Genomic DNA, 15,662 nt, shown 5'->3' with positions numbered 1-15,662 from the left:
GTGAAAGATGGGGTGTTTCCCGCATGCAATAATGAGGAGATAATACAAGAAAATAGAGACAATTTATTTCTTTTTTTTTCGCTTTTGTAATAAAGAGACAATTTGTTGAAGCTAAGGTGAAGGGCTAAAATATACACAGATATTTCACTAAATCGTAAGTGACAAGACTGACCCCAAAGTTGGTGCATTGGAATGAAGAGAAAGCATGTTTCAAGAAAATGGACTCAGTCAGTGGCTTGTATTAAATGTTAGCATTCCTGAGTCCAATATTGATGTTTACTTATGTTCAATTAGTCTAAGAGTGCATTTGATAAAATTAAAATGTGAAATCTAAAATTTAAAATCTAAAATTTGAATATGTTAATTACTAAATTATTAAGTACTAAAATATTAACATTTGAGCGTATTCTCTATTAGTGATAAGTAAACAACTTATAGCATAGTTTTTAGAGTAAACTTTGCTTAAACAATTTAGAATCATTTAATTAATTAAAATATTTCATTTTTTGTTATCAAACACGTCCGAATATATTAAGATCTGAACTCATTAATTAAGTATTGAAGTTGATGTGAGTGCCAGGAAAAATTGATTTAATCTGGTGATAAGTAGTGAAAAATTCTCCAAAATGTTGTCAATTCAATGAGAAGTTTTCGAAAATCAAGATTATAAAGTATAAATGATGTGAGTACTTGTCAAAGAATGTGTGTTTTGAATAAACAAGTACTTCTAGACAAGGAAATGGTGATTTGTGATTGAAGATTAGTGATAGATAATAAGTAGTAGCTGAAATTAAAACACCATGACCAAGGTTCCTAGTTTATGCCTCATGGTAGTTGTGGACTTGTTCTGAACTACTTATGAAAAGTTTCATGCAAATTCTGTTGAAATCTAAAAGTAAGTTGATTTTCGTGAATTTTTACAAAAAAAAAAAAAAAAAAAAAAAAACTGAGAACATGTTTTTAATTTTCTTTATAATAAATTATAAGTTATTTTCAAAAGCAACCAGGCTTAATTTTCCAAAACCCTTTTTTCCAATTTCAGAAAGAAGGAAAAACCAATTTTATCTTATTATGAATTGCCAAAAACAAGCCTATAAAATCCAACCACATAATATGCTATTTAATTTTCTAATTCCCATTTTCAGAGGCAAAACTATATATGTTACACTACTACTTGTCCTGCTTTACATTCCATCTTGAACATTCGTCAAAGCTACAACTCCTATACCATAGGCATTTCTAAGGTCTCCTTGCAAAAGCAAAAAGATATATAATTCTAAAAGAAAGGCGTGCAGTTTTCAGAAAACAAGAAAAAGAAAATACCAAAAGTATATATAAAGTCAGAGAAATGATATTGCCCTCCTCTCTCGGTGATATCAGAGTAAGTTAAAACAAAATTGTCATATTGTCATTTGTAATTCGTTTGCCATTTAATTTGCCAAAAACATTAAGAACTTACCATAAAAAAGAAAGGAAAAGAAGATAAAGAAAAGAAAGAGCAAATGATGATTGGCACAAGGTCATGGAAACATTTACAAGTCACCAGAAACAAAAAGGAAATTTAGCAATATTGGTGAGAAACTTTATCTGGAAACAAAAGCACCAAACAATTAAGGGGAAAACAAGGTCAAAAATCTATAATACTGCTCAGAAATTCTATTCAGAAACAGGAAACGGAGCTTGAAAACTAGATCAATGAAAGAACACTGATGTAACACAAAGAACTCTGTTCAAATAAATACTTAAATATTCCAAATTTTAATTGGAGATAATAATCTTACATGTTTAGTGCCGCACACAAATTTACAGATTGTACAACAAATTGTCATCCAGAAAGTGATAGCACTGCTCTGATCCCTCAAATACGAACAGGAAATGTACATGATGTTGTTGCTGCACTCCCAGCAAACAGTAATCTGACAAAAATAAAGGACAACATGACTGCCCTTTAAGATAATGTACACCAGTTAACAATACTAGCAGCACTTAACAAATATGGAAGCTCTCTATGTTGAATCTTTTTCATGGATTGGCTTTAAAGGATACATGTAATCAATCTCCACCAGCCTGAGGTTTTATGAGTTCTGAGCGTGACAAGTGGCAACCAGTCGGTACAGCTGCAGAGGCTAGGCCAGAAGGTGCATGGCAAAAATGTCAAAAGATTTGGTGTCATAATTTGTCTGGATTGATTTCAAACAACTCAGCATTTGAAGTAGAAGATGAACCCAAATCGGTTTGTATTGTCGTTGAGTTTTGAGTTCGGCTTTCGGTAAGACTGTGAGTTTGCTTTTCGCGGTGAAAATCTCTCATGGCTTTGAACCGCAGATCTTCAGTATATGTACTTGTTTCTGGGATTGCATCCGGAATAGCCATCTGCCCTTCAAGCATGCTCACCACCTCTGACATTGTAGGCCTGAGTGAAGCAGAAGCATTTGTACACAAGAGTGCAACTTTCACCAATCTATCGACTTCTTCTTCGTTTACTTGCAACCCTAACCTCCTATCCAGAAGCTCCTCGTACTTTTTACTATGTTGCAAGTGACAGGCCTACAAGGTAAAGTTCAAACGTTCACTGATCAACCAAGTTTTGAGGACTGAAATACTTCAGTATCAAAACAAACTAGCAGGTTGTTACATTATAAACATACCCAATCCAGTAGACACATGAAGTTGTTACTTGGCATGTAACTGTTGTTGTTCTTGCCACTAACAATTTCCAATGCCACTACTCCATAGCTATAAACATCTGCCTTATATGTCAAGTAACCCCATAAAGCATATTCAGGTGCCATATAACCTCTGCAAGAATGGTAGACAGAGTAGCAATACAATTTTCAGCCTTCAGCTTTCAAAAAGCTTAACCAATTATGCTGCCTCATTCATGAGCCAAGGTAAACAGGTAAAATAATTTCAAGGATGCCCACAAGTACAAGGTCAACTCACATTGTTCCGGCGATTCTTGTGCTGATATGAGTCTTCTCATCTTCATTCAGCCTAGCCAACCCAAAGTCTGATATCTTCGGATTCAAGTCTCTATCAAGCAGCACATTAGTTGCTTTGATATCTCTGTGAACAATTTTTACACTTGATTCTTCATGGAGAAAAGATAAACCTTTAGCAATCCCCACAGCAATCTTGAACCTTGTCGGCCAATCCAGTAATATCTGACTGTCATCAGATTCTTTATTCAAAAAATTAATCACCCAATGAGATCCGCATGGAGAAATTATATACAAGCCAAATGCAAAGATTACATAGCAGAAACAAAGACTAACCAAACAGAGCACGGGCAAGACTGTTGTTTTCCATGTACTCATAGACCAGCATTAACTGAACTCCTTCAATGCAACAACCATGAAGTTTAACAAGATTAGGGTGCTGCAAACAAGAAATCATGCCAATCTCATTCAAGAATTCTCGATTTCCTTGTTTTGATTTAGATGATAGTTGCTTGACAGCGATTACAGTTCCATCAGGTAACAAACCCTGCACAAGCTTATGTTTTTAGTGTCCACAAAGAAGCAAACTAATAAAAGATAATTAGTTTCTCCTATACCTTGTAAACTGGACCAAAACCACCTTCTCCAATCTTATTCATTGTATCGAAGTTTTTACTAGCAACTTTAAGTTGTTTGAGAGTAAAACAAACCATTTGCAGCTCTAGTCCATCAAAATCTGTTAAAAGAACAATATTTTGCATTACCCTTCACTTACAAGTTATTGATTTGGGAAACAGGAAGTAAAATAATATAGTGTGGGAAGAACATAAAAACCCCATTTATCTAAGGATACCATATTCACAGAAGATGGCTATGCGCAAGCTGCAACATTGCAAATGAAAAGCTGTCTATCTTTCAATAGATGCCAGAAAGAAGATCTTTATACATATCAAGTTACAATTAAAAACAAAAAAAGCCAGTAATTTTAATTCATCAGTCCTTTAGATGCATAGCTTCATCAATCTAAGCATGATTCTATGCAAGTGTTGCAGTATAGTCTTCTTCCACTTTGGTCACAAGCTTGCAATAGTGGCAGAGATGAATGTATTACTCAGAATAATTTTGCAAGTCAAATGAACAAAAAAGATTTTTTGAAACAAAATATAGATGAGTGATTACCTTTTTCTTTCCTCTTCCATCCATGCAAATAACCTTTCCACCAAAGAATAGCAAGTGTTGACACAATGACCAAGAGTGCTACCACTACTCCAACACTAACATAAACAGTTAAATTTTTCTTGTTCCCATCTGAGCAAGATTTAAAATCTGCAGGGCAATGAAAAATATTTTACTGGTGATGAAAAGGAAAAGAAGAGATATGAAATAACCAAATATTTTGTCAAGCTCCCAAGATTTGGAAGATCAAGCATATTACTGAGATCTACCTCACACATTTGCACTGCAAAATATGGTAAATAAAAAAAGATAACTAGCAGCAATAATTGTCTAAGCATTCACTTCTGGATTCATTAACTTTTTAAAGAGCTAGAGTTCTTGGTGCTTTCATTTCAGCCATCCAGGTTTAAGCAGATTGTAGCCACAACCAGCAAGTTGAATTTTGGAAGTGGGACATCTCCTAACTTAGAATGTCATAAATAGTCTGATGGGAAGCAAAAGATGCTTTTGTGCTGTACATCTGTTTATATGCCAAAAGAAGCTATGTTGTAGTTTATCCCTGTATGGGGTTGAATAGGGGGAGGTTGTTCTTCAATACATAAAAATCACTTTCCTTTTACCTTCTAACTAGCTACAGAGAAGTACTCCATTGCACCATTCCCATGTCAACAACACCGATCTTGCTTTTGATTTAAATTTACTTCCTTGAGAGATTTTGTAGTTTATCAGACATTATGGTGTTTATGGTTGCTTAATGGTATAAATTCTGAACCTTTTTACAAAAATGAGACTGTACTTTTAGAAGCTAAAGATTCTTATAGAGATTGTGCTACCAGACATCTAAGTTATAATGGATCACCATAAATTTGTTTATTAGTCTATCTTCTGATAGGTAACAGATTACTGAAAGTATTTAAATTTTGCCTTCACTTTGAAAGATCTATCAGTCACTGGGACGCATATATCAATGAAATCAGGTATCAACTAAAAGCAAAGCATGACGATATAAGGTTCATTATCTACTACTAAACTGCATCAGTGCATATAACTTGAAAAAAAAGATCTTATCTATACTTCCAGAAGCAAAATTAAGTCCTCTACAAAATTGTGGATAAAAATGTGTGATTTAGTTATATCAAATCAATTTAAATTACTAAATAAAGCATGTTTCACAAAGTTATGGACCAAGATGTTGAAATCCATCCCCTTCTTTAATAGGAACACGTTGCAATAATGCAAAAATTCCACTTCATATACTTACTAGGATTGACAGAAATAGCTGATACAAGGGGGCCATAAACACCTCTGTTTGGTATCCTTGTGGTTCCTTTGCCAGCCCAATAAAATCGGATTTCCAGAATATTATTCTTCACAGTTGCATTAAATTGCTTTATCAAAGGCTTTTGAGCTCCCAGAGCCTCGTCTTCAATATTAAAATCCTTCTGCACTAACTTATCCTGAATGAAAAGAGGACTTTAATATACTTCACGAATACCTTGAGGCATGCACTCTAATGTGGAAATTACCTGTATATAAATATCAAAGATTCGCCTTCCAAGACTGCTATATGTATTGTCATTGATAAATAGTATCTCAGCAAAGTGCAAATGGACAGTATAAACCCCGTTCTCCAAGCAATAATGGAAATAGGTAAGCGAAAGAGGAGAAAGGCGGGCAGTACTATACATCTCAGATAGGTTAGTTGACTGGACAGTCGCAATAAATCTTGTATTTTGATAGTTATCATCATCCATGAAGTCACCAGTGCTACTAAATCCCCAATAGTTGCTGCTACTCCTAAAATACCGAGCAGAACCACCATCAACTCCAGCATCTCCTTCGTATAGAACTTTCCTCTTACCTTCATTTGCATTAAAATCATTTCCTCCACAATTAACATGTAATGAACACCTGTCTGCATGATTAAATGGACAAATATCAGTGAGAAGCATTCTGAAGATAAATTAGAAGCAATAAGCCATTGCTATAAATAAGCAGCAGTAAGCGAGAGCTACAAATGTGCAGCAGCGAGTGCATGTTTAACAAATGATACCCAAGAAGATCAGTAGAGATGACATAAGGCTCAGGCACCAGCCAGTCAACTGTCAAGGGACCCATGCTATGGGGCAATGCTACTCTTGCAGTTGACCTTTCTGCTCTTCATGGCAAAGATGGGTTTTTAATTTCAATCGACTAATTTAAGATTCTCAGTTAAAAATCTTAACTCTACGAGCTGACGCATGATTTAGGTTTACATAACATTAACTGTCTGAAATTCATCTCACCATAGATTCTGTCAATTTCAATCATGTCAACTGACCGGTCATATTTGATCCCCATTCCTGAATAGAATTTTATTGGCATTGTAGATTGCAAAGCAATGACTAAAGTTCTTGTATGGAAAAACTTTTTAGACTTTCTCGAACAATTATAGTCTTGAGAGAGAAAAAAAACTCGAATTCAACTATGCACCTATTACATTTTTGTTATCAAATTATCTCTTGCCAAGTTTGGAGCTATATCATCATCATTTACACAGATTACTCTTTCTTTCTTATAGTGCTAATTTAATCACCCCACAAAGAAAAAGCATTACAAATATTAGAATCTTGCTTTCTTTACTTACAATTTTTACAATAGTGCATATGACAGCTTTCACTTTCATTTGTGAAACTACAGGACACTATCCTCCTGCTAATAAATTATTAAAGACAGAAGATTCAGACACCTCATTTGGATTAGGAAAAATGCATTTACTAAGATTTATATCTATTTGAGAGTAAATACTCATTAATTTGTTTGACTTATAGTAAACAGTAATTCATACTTCAAAAACACAAACAACAGACGGATCATTTTGATGGCAACTTCACTAATTTTACTAAAAATAAATTTGGAGGACAGAATCTCCTGAATATTACAGCAGAACTGAAAACTTGCACTCTGTTTATGCATGCCTTAATTGATTAGAAGAATTCAATCCAACTATTCCTCTACTACTCCTCGATATTAATTTTCAAAACTGAATCAGAGTTTCATGCACCACAGCTGAAACAAAAATGACAACCATATGAAGATCTGCTGTTGATACCACGCAACTAATCATATTGATTCTCCATTGGTCGTGCAATAGCTTTTTTCTAACTATCAGAAATTTTGCTGTGCTCCTGGAGACTTAATAAAAGTCCAACTGCAACTCAATTGAATCAATGCCTACAGGTGATTAAATCATAACTTCCAAATGCATAACTCTCATAACATAGTGACTAATTCACAGAAAGGATTTCACACAACTACTTTACCAGTTCCAAAAAATCAAAGAAATTTATCATCAAAAAGAAAAGGGATTAAAAGTAGGATATACTCACATGTAGGACACGTGACATCCCTTGCGCATGGAAGAATGTTCCTCCTACAGCAGATTTAAGCATAACAGATGTAACCATCAGATGTGTAGAAAGTTCTACATTAAATTTAAGCAACAGAAGTTCCACTATTTATGAGTTTGGAACTTCCCTGACCCTATGATGCCTATAGCTATGAAAGAAATAATAGTTGTACATGAAATTGCAAAGCTTCTTACAAGGTGTTTGTTGTTGAAGAACTCCTGAATAAATTTATGTATAAATTCCTACAGGAAAGAAAGAAATCATAAAAGTCATGAACACCAGAAATTATCATCTGACTAAATAAATTAAAAAGGAAAGGTGAGAAAATTTCACTACATGTTTGGTCGACAGGTAGCTCGCTCCGGGTCTTGCCAGGTAAAATTGTTGTATGAAAGATCACTGAACCAAACAACTGACATTAATATCATCTCCATAATTTTAGAGATCCCAAAAAAAGAACCAATTCACTCTAAATGATAAAAATAGCACAAAAGAAATCCACAAACTAGCGGACTGAGCAGTAAAACAACCTTGCCATAAAAAACTTAGATTCCCAAGCCATACATAATATTAAAATAGTATATAAATGAATAAGCTTGCAGATGTTAAACATACATATTGCTTCCCTCCTTCAAGATTGAGTCAGGTACATTTCCACTTAGACGGTTGCCTGTCAAAAATCTGTTCAAAAAATTACATATTATAAGATGAACAAGCATCTTATATAGATGTAAAAATATTGTTAGCACATCGTTCGAGACTTAAAGCTCATTCTTACAAAAATTTCAAAGAAATTCTGGGGTCGATATTGTTTGGAATTTCCCCTGTTAAGTTATTGAAACTGACATCCCTGGTGAAATGATCAAGGCAAAGATATTAACTGATAATAGAAACCCCTTTTCCTGGGTATTTCACAAGAACAGATTAACAAGATGGTCAAATTGTACTTTATGACATTCTACTTTGCCTCTCTTGAGAGAAATGGAAGATTAAATGTGTCATACTCAAGATTGACGTGAAAGAGAAAAACTAAAGCACATCTCACACACACAGAGATCAAAAGAATCAGAGAATAATATGATGGTTTATCCCAGTTGCAGTCTTTCATCCAAAAGAAAGACTTGCCTATGCAGCAGCCACCTTCAACTCTAGCCACATGTCCAGAATATGTCCCAATAGATCATCAAACCACTGTCATCCCCAAAACATTAGTATCAACTGGTGACATCCTGCCTATAGAGTATAACCAACATGCCCTTGTTCAAGTGGCACGATTAACCAAAACTGACACCACGACCAGAGGAAAAGGTCCAAGATTAGAGTCCTACAACTACGCAAGTTATTCATCAAACATAAGTTAGTCCATGTCCATTTGTACTTCGTACTCTGAAACTGTGGCCAAAACAAAAAAGAAAACAAGTGCCACATTTTAAAGCACTAATTCTCAATCAGATTAAATTTGTTTAATTCGTCTATGAAGTCCCAATTAATCTTCCATCATATTTGAAAGAAGATCAAATTACCAGTAAAGTTTTTCAATACATGAGAGTACACAACTAATTTTCTCTGGACCAAGGTATTGATGTCCAAGAAAGACAAGGAGAAGGATGTTATGATGCACAAATTGCTTTGTTTCCTACACACAGCCTAATAACTTTCTGCTCCTATACACAGCTAATAACTTTGAATGTTGCAATAAAATGTTTATTATGCCATCGAATCAAAAGTCAACATCAGTTATTGGACTGCAACAAGAAGAATTTAATTACAACCAAGAATGCATTACTTACAACATCTCCAATTTTCTCATTCTCCAGATATAGGCAGGTATTTCTCCAGAAATGCTACAGTTTCTGAATACCCTGAAAATAAGAGTTACTTGAATTATAGAATGTCAGAGCATCACAGCCATCTCAGCAAGAGTAGCTTATGACAATTATTCCACATACAGTCTTACTATGCCTGTAAGATTACTGATCAGCGGAAATCCTTGAGTTGGCCCAGCAATGTCACTAATCCTCCTGCATAAAGAATTTAGGGCAGTAGAAACCTCAAGACATTACAATACAGAAGGAGAACAAAAACAAAGAATATAACTAAACAAGCAAGCCATGTATGATGTTGTTTGTGTATACTCACAACTCAGATAGATTATTCAGGAGTGATATATTTGCTGGAATGGGCCCTTGAAGACCAGTTGCATGCATCTCTCTGCATATGAGCAAAATGATAAAAGTCAACAACCAAAATTCTTTTTTCAGACAATAAGTGCATTTCACTCTGGATGGTGAATGAACCATACAATCTTGCAAGTTTTTGCCAGTTCTGCAGAAATTCAGGAATTGGTCCGGTGAAGTTGTTGTCATTTATCCTACTGCATTGTAAACAGAAGCGTTGCTTAGCAACATTCCCTAGTAAACATATTTATATTGTAAAAGAGAAGACATCACAGGAGCTCACAAATCCGTTAGATTCATTAATCTGGAGAAAGAAGTTGGCAGCTTCCCGGTAAATCCATTGGAAGACAAAAATCTGTCATTTCAGCAACATGATTCAGATTATTAGTGGGGAGTCAATGTGTTATTCGAAAATCTCATTGAACAAGAGAACTGAGTTTGAGAACGAGAAGAGATGTCTTACAGAGTTTGCAAGTTTGTCAATTTCCCAAGCTCAGAAGGGACAGCTCCAGAAAAATTGTTTGCCTCTAGGTTCCTGGTTAAGATCTCCAAGAGCTCATTACATTCAGCTAAGTGAAAATGGCCATAATTTCAGAAGATACACGGGGAAAAGAAAAACCCAAAATAGAAGTCTTAGTCCACCATTCATGGATGGCAAAGAATTCTTCTTCCGAACTGGTAAGCAAGCAGATACAAGATTAATTCAAAACTTGTTCGCCAAAATATCCCCACTGAGACTTATGCATCACACCCCCCCCCCCCCCCCCAAAAAAAACTTTTGCATTTGTGTTAGTCTATCCTATGTAGTAATAGATCACCAAATTTGCTCCATTTAGTTGGACTATTTGACAAGATAATATCTTAGCATATAAAGAACAGTGATACATCTCAGAAGTGGTACTTTCCATATTTCACACTAAGATACAAGATGCTCTTAGGTAAGCTCCAGCCATGAAGTTTACTTTACTTTTTGCCAAGGTTAACGAACACAAGGTCCACAACTAAATGACAAAATATAAATCAATAAGTAACAAATGAAAACATACAGGGATGTAAGAGTGGTAACGTTCCCCAGCTCCTTTGGAATTTCCCCTGATAACCGGTTTGCAATTACTGAGCTGGATAGAAACTATAAAGTTAATTCAAAAGGAGTTGCAAGATCCAGTCAGGTAGAGGGAGGGAGGGAGCGAGGAAGGGAGAGAGAAAGATAGAAGATTACATGGAAGTCAACTGTGCTGAAGACCACTCTGAAGGTATTGTACCATGAAGGTAATTGTAAGCAAAATCACTGAAAATACACAATCATTCATTAATTCATATGGCAGACAGATGTGCTTGTAAGAAAGAATTAACAAAATAGTGGCATTATACTAGAATTTCAGAAAGATCTCACATGTCCCTGATGTAAGGAAGATTTACAAGCTCAGATGGCAGAACTCCAGGAAGATTGTAACGTTTCAGGATACTGCATCATTGAGAAACTATTAGCATCAAACTAGAACATACAAGTATTTAGTAAGGACCATTGCTGCTAATATTTTCTCTTATGCTGCTATGGAAAGCTACAATTTTGAATGTTTAATACAAATTTGACTGAGGGCAGAACGAAACTCAGCCACAGTGAAGAGGAAGTTATATCCCAAATGGAACTTTAGAAAATCCTTGTGATTTATACTGATTGCAAACTAAAACCTTTTAAGGCTCTGTCAAAGTGAGCTTTCGGTCACAAGCAAAGCTGCTGCAAGCCAATAGCCCTCGCAAGAGACTAATGATTAATCATCCACAATTCCCATTCCCCCAGAGAAGGTTTACATTAAAAGTGCGTCTAAGCATGCTCTGAGAATAAGGCATTTGGGGTAAAAAATAACAATCTTATTGAAATATGAAACAGAAGTTAGGTTATGATGCAACAAAGATACATAAACGGGAGAAAATTGTTTAAAGAAATGGACAAAGATTACAGCTTTGTGACGTGGCAGACAGTGTTGTTACTGGAATCGCATTCACATTCAACATCATTCTCAGAACCCCTTGGTGCCTCTGGTGTTATTCCAACCATTTCAATGCTGCAGTTATCAGCATTGAACTTCCAATATGTAGCACCCATTGTTGTAACAATTTTCTGGAGAGCATCCTCTGCAACCAAATCGATCACGGAATGTCTCAACTAATAAATTGACCTTGTTGTGCACAAACAAATGAAAGCAACTTCTAGCAGATCTAACCAGACAATAAGCGCAATTAAACTTATACAAGCAGCTAATAAGTAGATAATCAATGTTGCGACTCAGGAAAGATTAAGGTTTGTCTGTGGAAAATCTATCTTGAAAGTGACAACTGATCTTTTCAATAATAGTATTCTTTAGTTCCAAGGTCAACAAAAGAAGAAGAAAGGTTTAAAATAAAACCCTGAAAGAAGAGTTTCCATCATCAAATGACAATCTATCCACCATCCTGTCTACAAAATACCACTTTCCGTGCTGGTTGACCTCACACCTGAACAAAGTAGATTTTTGTTTGCTTAGATGCACACCTCGAACACTTATTTCCAAACAGGTGTAATGAGCTGCATTTAGATAGCTAAGTTGTCCTTGCATAATTAGTACATAAAACCAACTTGATAACAATTTTTTGAAGAGAAGATAATTGAATAGGTTGTGAACAATTTCTGTATGATACATGCAAAAGAAAAAATTATGAAATTTGGATGCAATTGAAGGCAAAAGAACTTTTATTTGCCTGTATTCAATGTACAAGATTGTTCATTCTACGGATATATATGTAGTGAACTTTACATGTAGTAAACTTCCAACTAGGATTGCTATGCAACTTGCACTAGTGCAAGCTCTCACTTTACAAAATGAAATTCTCAATCATTTAATGCTTCTATAAGATTCAAATTCAGAAGGAAGAAAAAATTGGAAAAAAAAAAAAACTAAAATCTCCCTATGACATTCAAGTGTAGCCAGTTGCATACTAAAGTTTCCCGTGAACTCTACTACCGGGCTCATAATCTCTAGGTTGTTTCTGAGTCCTCCAAATCTTACTTCCTATATTCCATCTCAATGAAATTCATAATTGAGGCTTTTAGACACGCGAGCTAGTTTTCTTCTATTGCCACCCTTCAGGCATATTTAAGTGCATCATGTCATTAACTGGAAAGTATAGAAACATCTTCCAGAGATTGAATATACACCAGAAATAATCTTTCATAAGTTCATGAAGAGGGCTGGACGATTGGAATGAGGGGGAGCGGCTCGATCGACAAAATATTTTGAAAAGAGCAGTTTTATGTGGTATGCATAATGACATCATATTGTTGAAGATATGTGATCTGATATTATGGAAAGATTTGATATTGTAAATATTAGGAAAGATTTGATTATAGTATCATATATTAATTAGGTATCATATGATTATAGTATCATATATTAATTAGGTAGTAGATTGATTTAGATTAGCATGATTTTAGGATCTAAATTAGATTACACTTGTGTGTATATATTTGTATATTGTGTAGTCCAAAGATATAAAGAAAAGTATTTTTCTCTCCCTTTTTCTGAGTTTTCATGGTATTAGAGCTTCAGGCTCTGTTATCAGTTTGTCTTTTGACGTGACCCTATTGAGTCACTTTTAGGTCTTTCTTGTGTGAATTATAATGGCAGATATATAACAGTTTGTCTTTTGACGTGACCCTATTGAGTCACTTTTAGGTCTTTCTTGTGTGAATTATAATGGCAGATATGAAAGATAGTAGTAGAGAGATGAAAACAGATGTTATTCCTACAACATAAAAAATTACTGAACACAAATTGAATGGAAAAAATTTTTTGGATTGGAGTAAAACTATTCGGATATATCTGCGCAGCATCGATAGAGATGATCTTCTCACTGATGACCCACCCGTTGATGGGGAAGAAAAGAAGGTTTGGCTAAAGGAAGATGCAAAACTATTTTTCAAGTGGAGAGACCAAAGCATATCGAAATTGATTGACACTTTGTTCGTGAAAAAAAAAATCCAGCAAAACTTGATCTCAACCAGTCATGTGAGAACTGGAGAACAGTTAGCTGATATTTTCATTAAGCCTCTAAATGGTCCGAGAATTGATTACATTTGTGGCAAGATGGGCATAATTAACATCTATGCTCCATCTTGAGGGGAAGTGTTTAAGATATGTGATCTGATATTATGGAAAGATTTGATATTGTAAATATTAGGAAAGATTTGATTATAGTATCATATGATTATAGTATCATATATTAATTAGGTAGTAGATTGATTTAGATTAGCATGATTTTAGGATCTAAATTAGGTTACACTTGTGTGTATATATTTGTATATTGTGTAGTCCAAAGATATGAAGAAAAGTATTTTCTCTCCCTTTTTCTTAGTTTACACATATCATACAAACACACTTCCTGGAAAAACAATTACACATTAGCCCAGTCAAAGAAGAAAGATAATGATATTCTGCATTTTAGCATCTAGAAGTTTGAGTTATGTCATTTTGAATATCGAAGTATGTTGAAGTTGAACACAAGTATTCCTTGCTTGCCACCAAATCAGAACATGGGGTAATCGACTACTTTACAAGAAATCTATCTTTGCAAATAGCCAAAGGTATGTATACAAAATCATTGCAGCTACCTAACAAATAAAAAAGGATTTGAACAAGATTAGCAAATGAACCAAAAAGCCAGACTCAGGTTATTATATTAAAGAAAAAAAATGAGGAACCAAATCAGTAACGTACAAAGCTACCTATCACAGAATGTGCAACAATAGGAAACCTCACCCAAAATGTAAAACAATTCTTGGCGTTACTCAGTAATATGGAGAAAAAATAGTCCTTTCCTAAATTATCATATATAAACTCTTCAATTATGAGGACGCAGATAAATAATCTTTCTCAATGCTACGACTTTTGTGCAACCACTTAAACAAACAATAGATAGAGCAAATATATACTTGCTTAATTTAGTACCAAATTTGGGACGTCACAATTGTCAAATAATTGATGATCCACATCAAAGATGGTGAAATCCAGTTCCAAATTTACTAGGGGTTGCTGGCAATACAGAGCCAAAGTATCTACCATTACAAATTTCCACCTTTCCTCTCATCTGAAAAATGCCATATGCTATACTGTAATTTACGCTTAGCCTCTGTCTTCCCTCACATAATTCCTTCCTTTAGTGTATGTTTCAAAACAAAAAAAAAGGCAATAGAGATGTACGATATATGGTAGTCCAAGCTTGACTCTGCATAGCAGCACAAAGTTCAGAACAAACATGCCATACATTTAAACACTAAACTCCAAATTTCCAAGAAAATTAAGTATCGTATCAAAATCTTATATCTTTTCATTCATCTTCAGGAATGCAGACTTGTCAAATTGTACTAAGTAACGTATCAAAAATAAAACTTCAGGGATGCAGAGAAAAACCATATATCCTAAAAATATTTTCAAAAAATAAAACTGAAGTTAAAAAATTACCTTCTTCTTGGGGGACTCTGGATTGAGAAAAACCCAACAACATGAAAAGGCTGAAAGCAAGAAGAGTCCATGAAGTAGCAGCCATTCTTGAATCCATCTTCAAGCTACAAAACTAAGTTCATAATACACTAATATTACATGGATTAACTCATAAAGATATAATAGTGAGCGAGAATTAGTTTGGAAAACTTTCTAAATGCTGCTCAAATGTGAGTTCTGGTGGGATCCCAATACCTCCAAGTGGGGTCTAAAACTGTGGATGAAACTATGAGTTGGCAGCCATTAGAGAGGGAGACAGATGATAATATGATATGAAAATGGATGGGAAAAAGCATGTGGGATTCCGGTATTAGTAAGGATCTAATTCTGAAAACTGAAAAGCAGTTGGGACTTGGACTTGGGAGAATGGCACTGGTCAACTAAAAATTGTTTATACTCGAACAGGTTTTGACCAGTATGCTAAAGGATATTCATTATTTTCTC

General features: G+C 34.7%; 1 protein-coding gene across 4 annotated transcripts; it reads right to left on the bottom strand.

Moving 5' to 3' along the window:
• Positions 1–1,712: 1,712 nt before the first annotated feature.
• On the bottom strand, positions 1,713–15,582 carry LOC113731114 (probable LRR receptor-like serine/threonine-protein kinase RFK1). Of its 4 annotated transcripts, XM_072079180.1 has the most exons (26): positions 15,414–15,551; positions 15,180–15,291; positions 12,090–12,177; positions 11,643–11,817; positions 11,075–11,146; positions 10,901–10,969; positions 10,728–10,799; positions 10,145–10,216; positions 9,965–10,036; positions 9,807–9,878; positions 9,644–9,715; positions 9,454–9,525; positions 9,295–9,366; positions 8,283–8,354; positions 8,120–8,185; positions 7,841–7,903; positions 7,699–7,746; positions 7,484–7,527; positions 5,642–6,030; positions 5,377–5,572; positions 4,119–4,265; positions 3,557–3,675; positions 3,276–3,486; positions 2,944–3,181; positions 2,649–2,799; positions 1,713–2,547 (listed from the first exon to the last, which is right to left on the bottom strand). In XM_072079180.1, exons 4-26 carry the CDS (start codon positions 11,786–11,788, stop codon positions 2,170–2,172), a joined length of 2,913 nt encoding a protein of 970 aa, XP_071935281.1. In that variant the 5' UTR covers positions 11,789–11,817; positions 12,090–12,177; positions 15,180–15,291; positions 15,414–15,551; the 3' UTR covers positions 1,713–2,169. The 4 variants fall into 4 exon arrangements, with proteins under 4 accessions (XP_071935281.1, XP_071935279.1, XP_027111997.1 ...); XM_072079178.1 differs by lacking the exon at positions 12,090–12,177 and having other exon boundaries at positions 15,180–15,283; positions 15,414–15,582; XM_027256196.2 differs by lacking the exon at positions 12,090–12,177.
• Positions 15,583–15,662: the final 80 nt, after the last annotated feature.

The sequence above is a fragment of the Coffea arabica genome, chromosome 2e (genome assembly GCF_036785885.1).
Source record: "Coffea arabica cultivar ET-39 chromosome 2e, Coffea Arabica ET-39 HiFi, whole genome shotgun sequence".
Taxonomy (NCBI): domain Eukaryota; kingdom Viridiplantae; phylum Streptophyta; class Magnoliopsida; order Gentianales; family Rubiaceae; genus Coffea; species Coffea arabica.
This window is presented reverse-complemented; position numbering and strand designations above follow the sequence as displayed.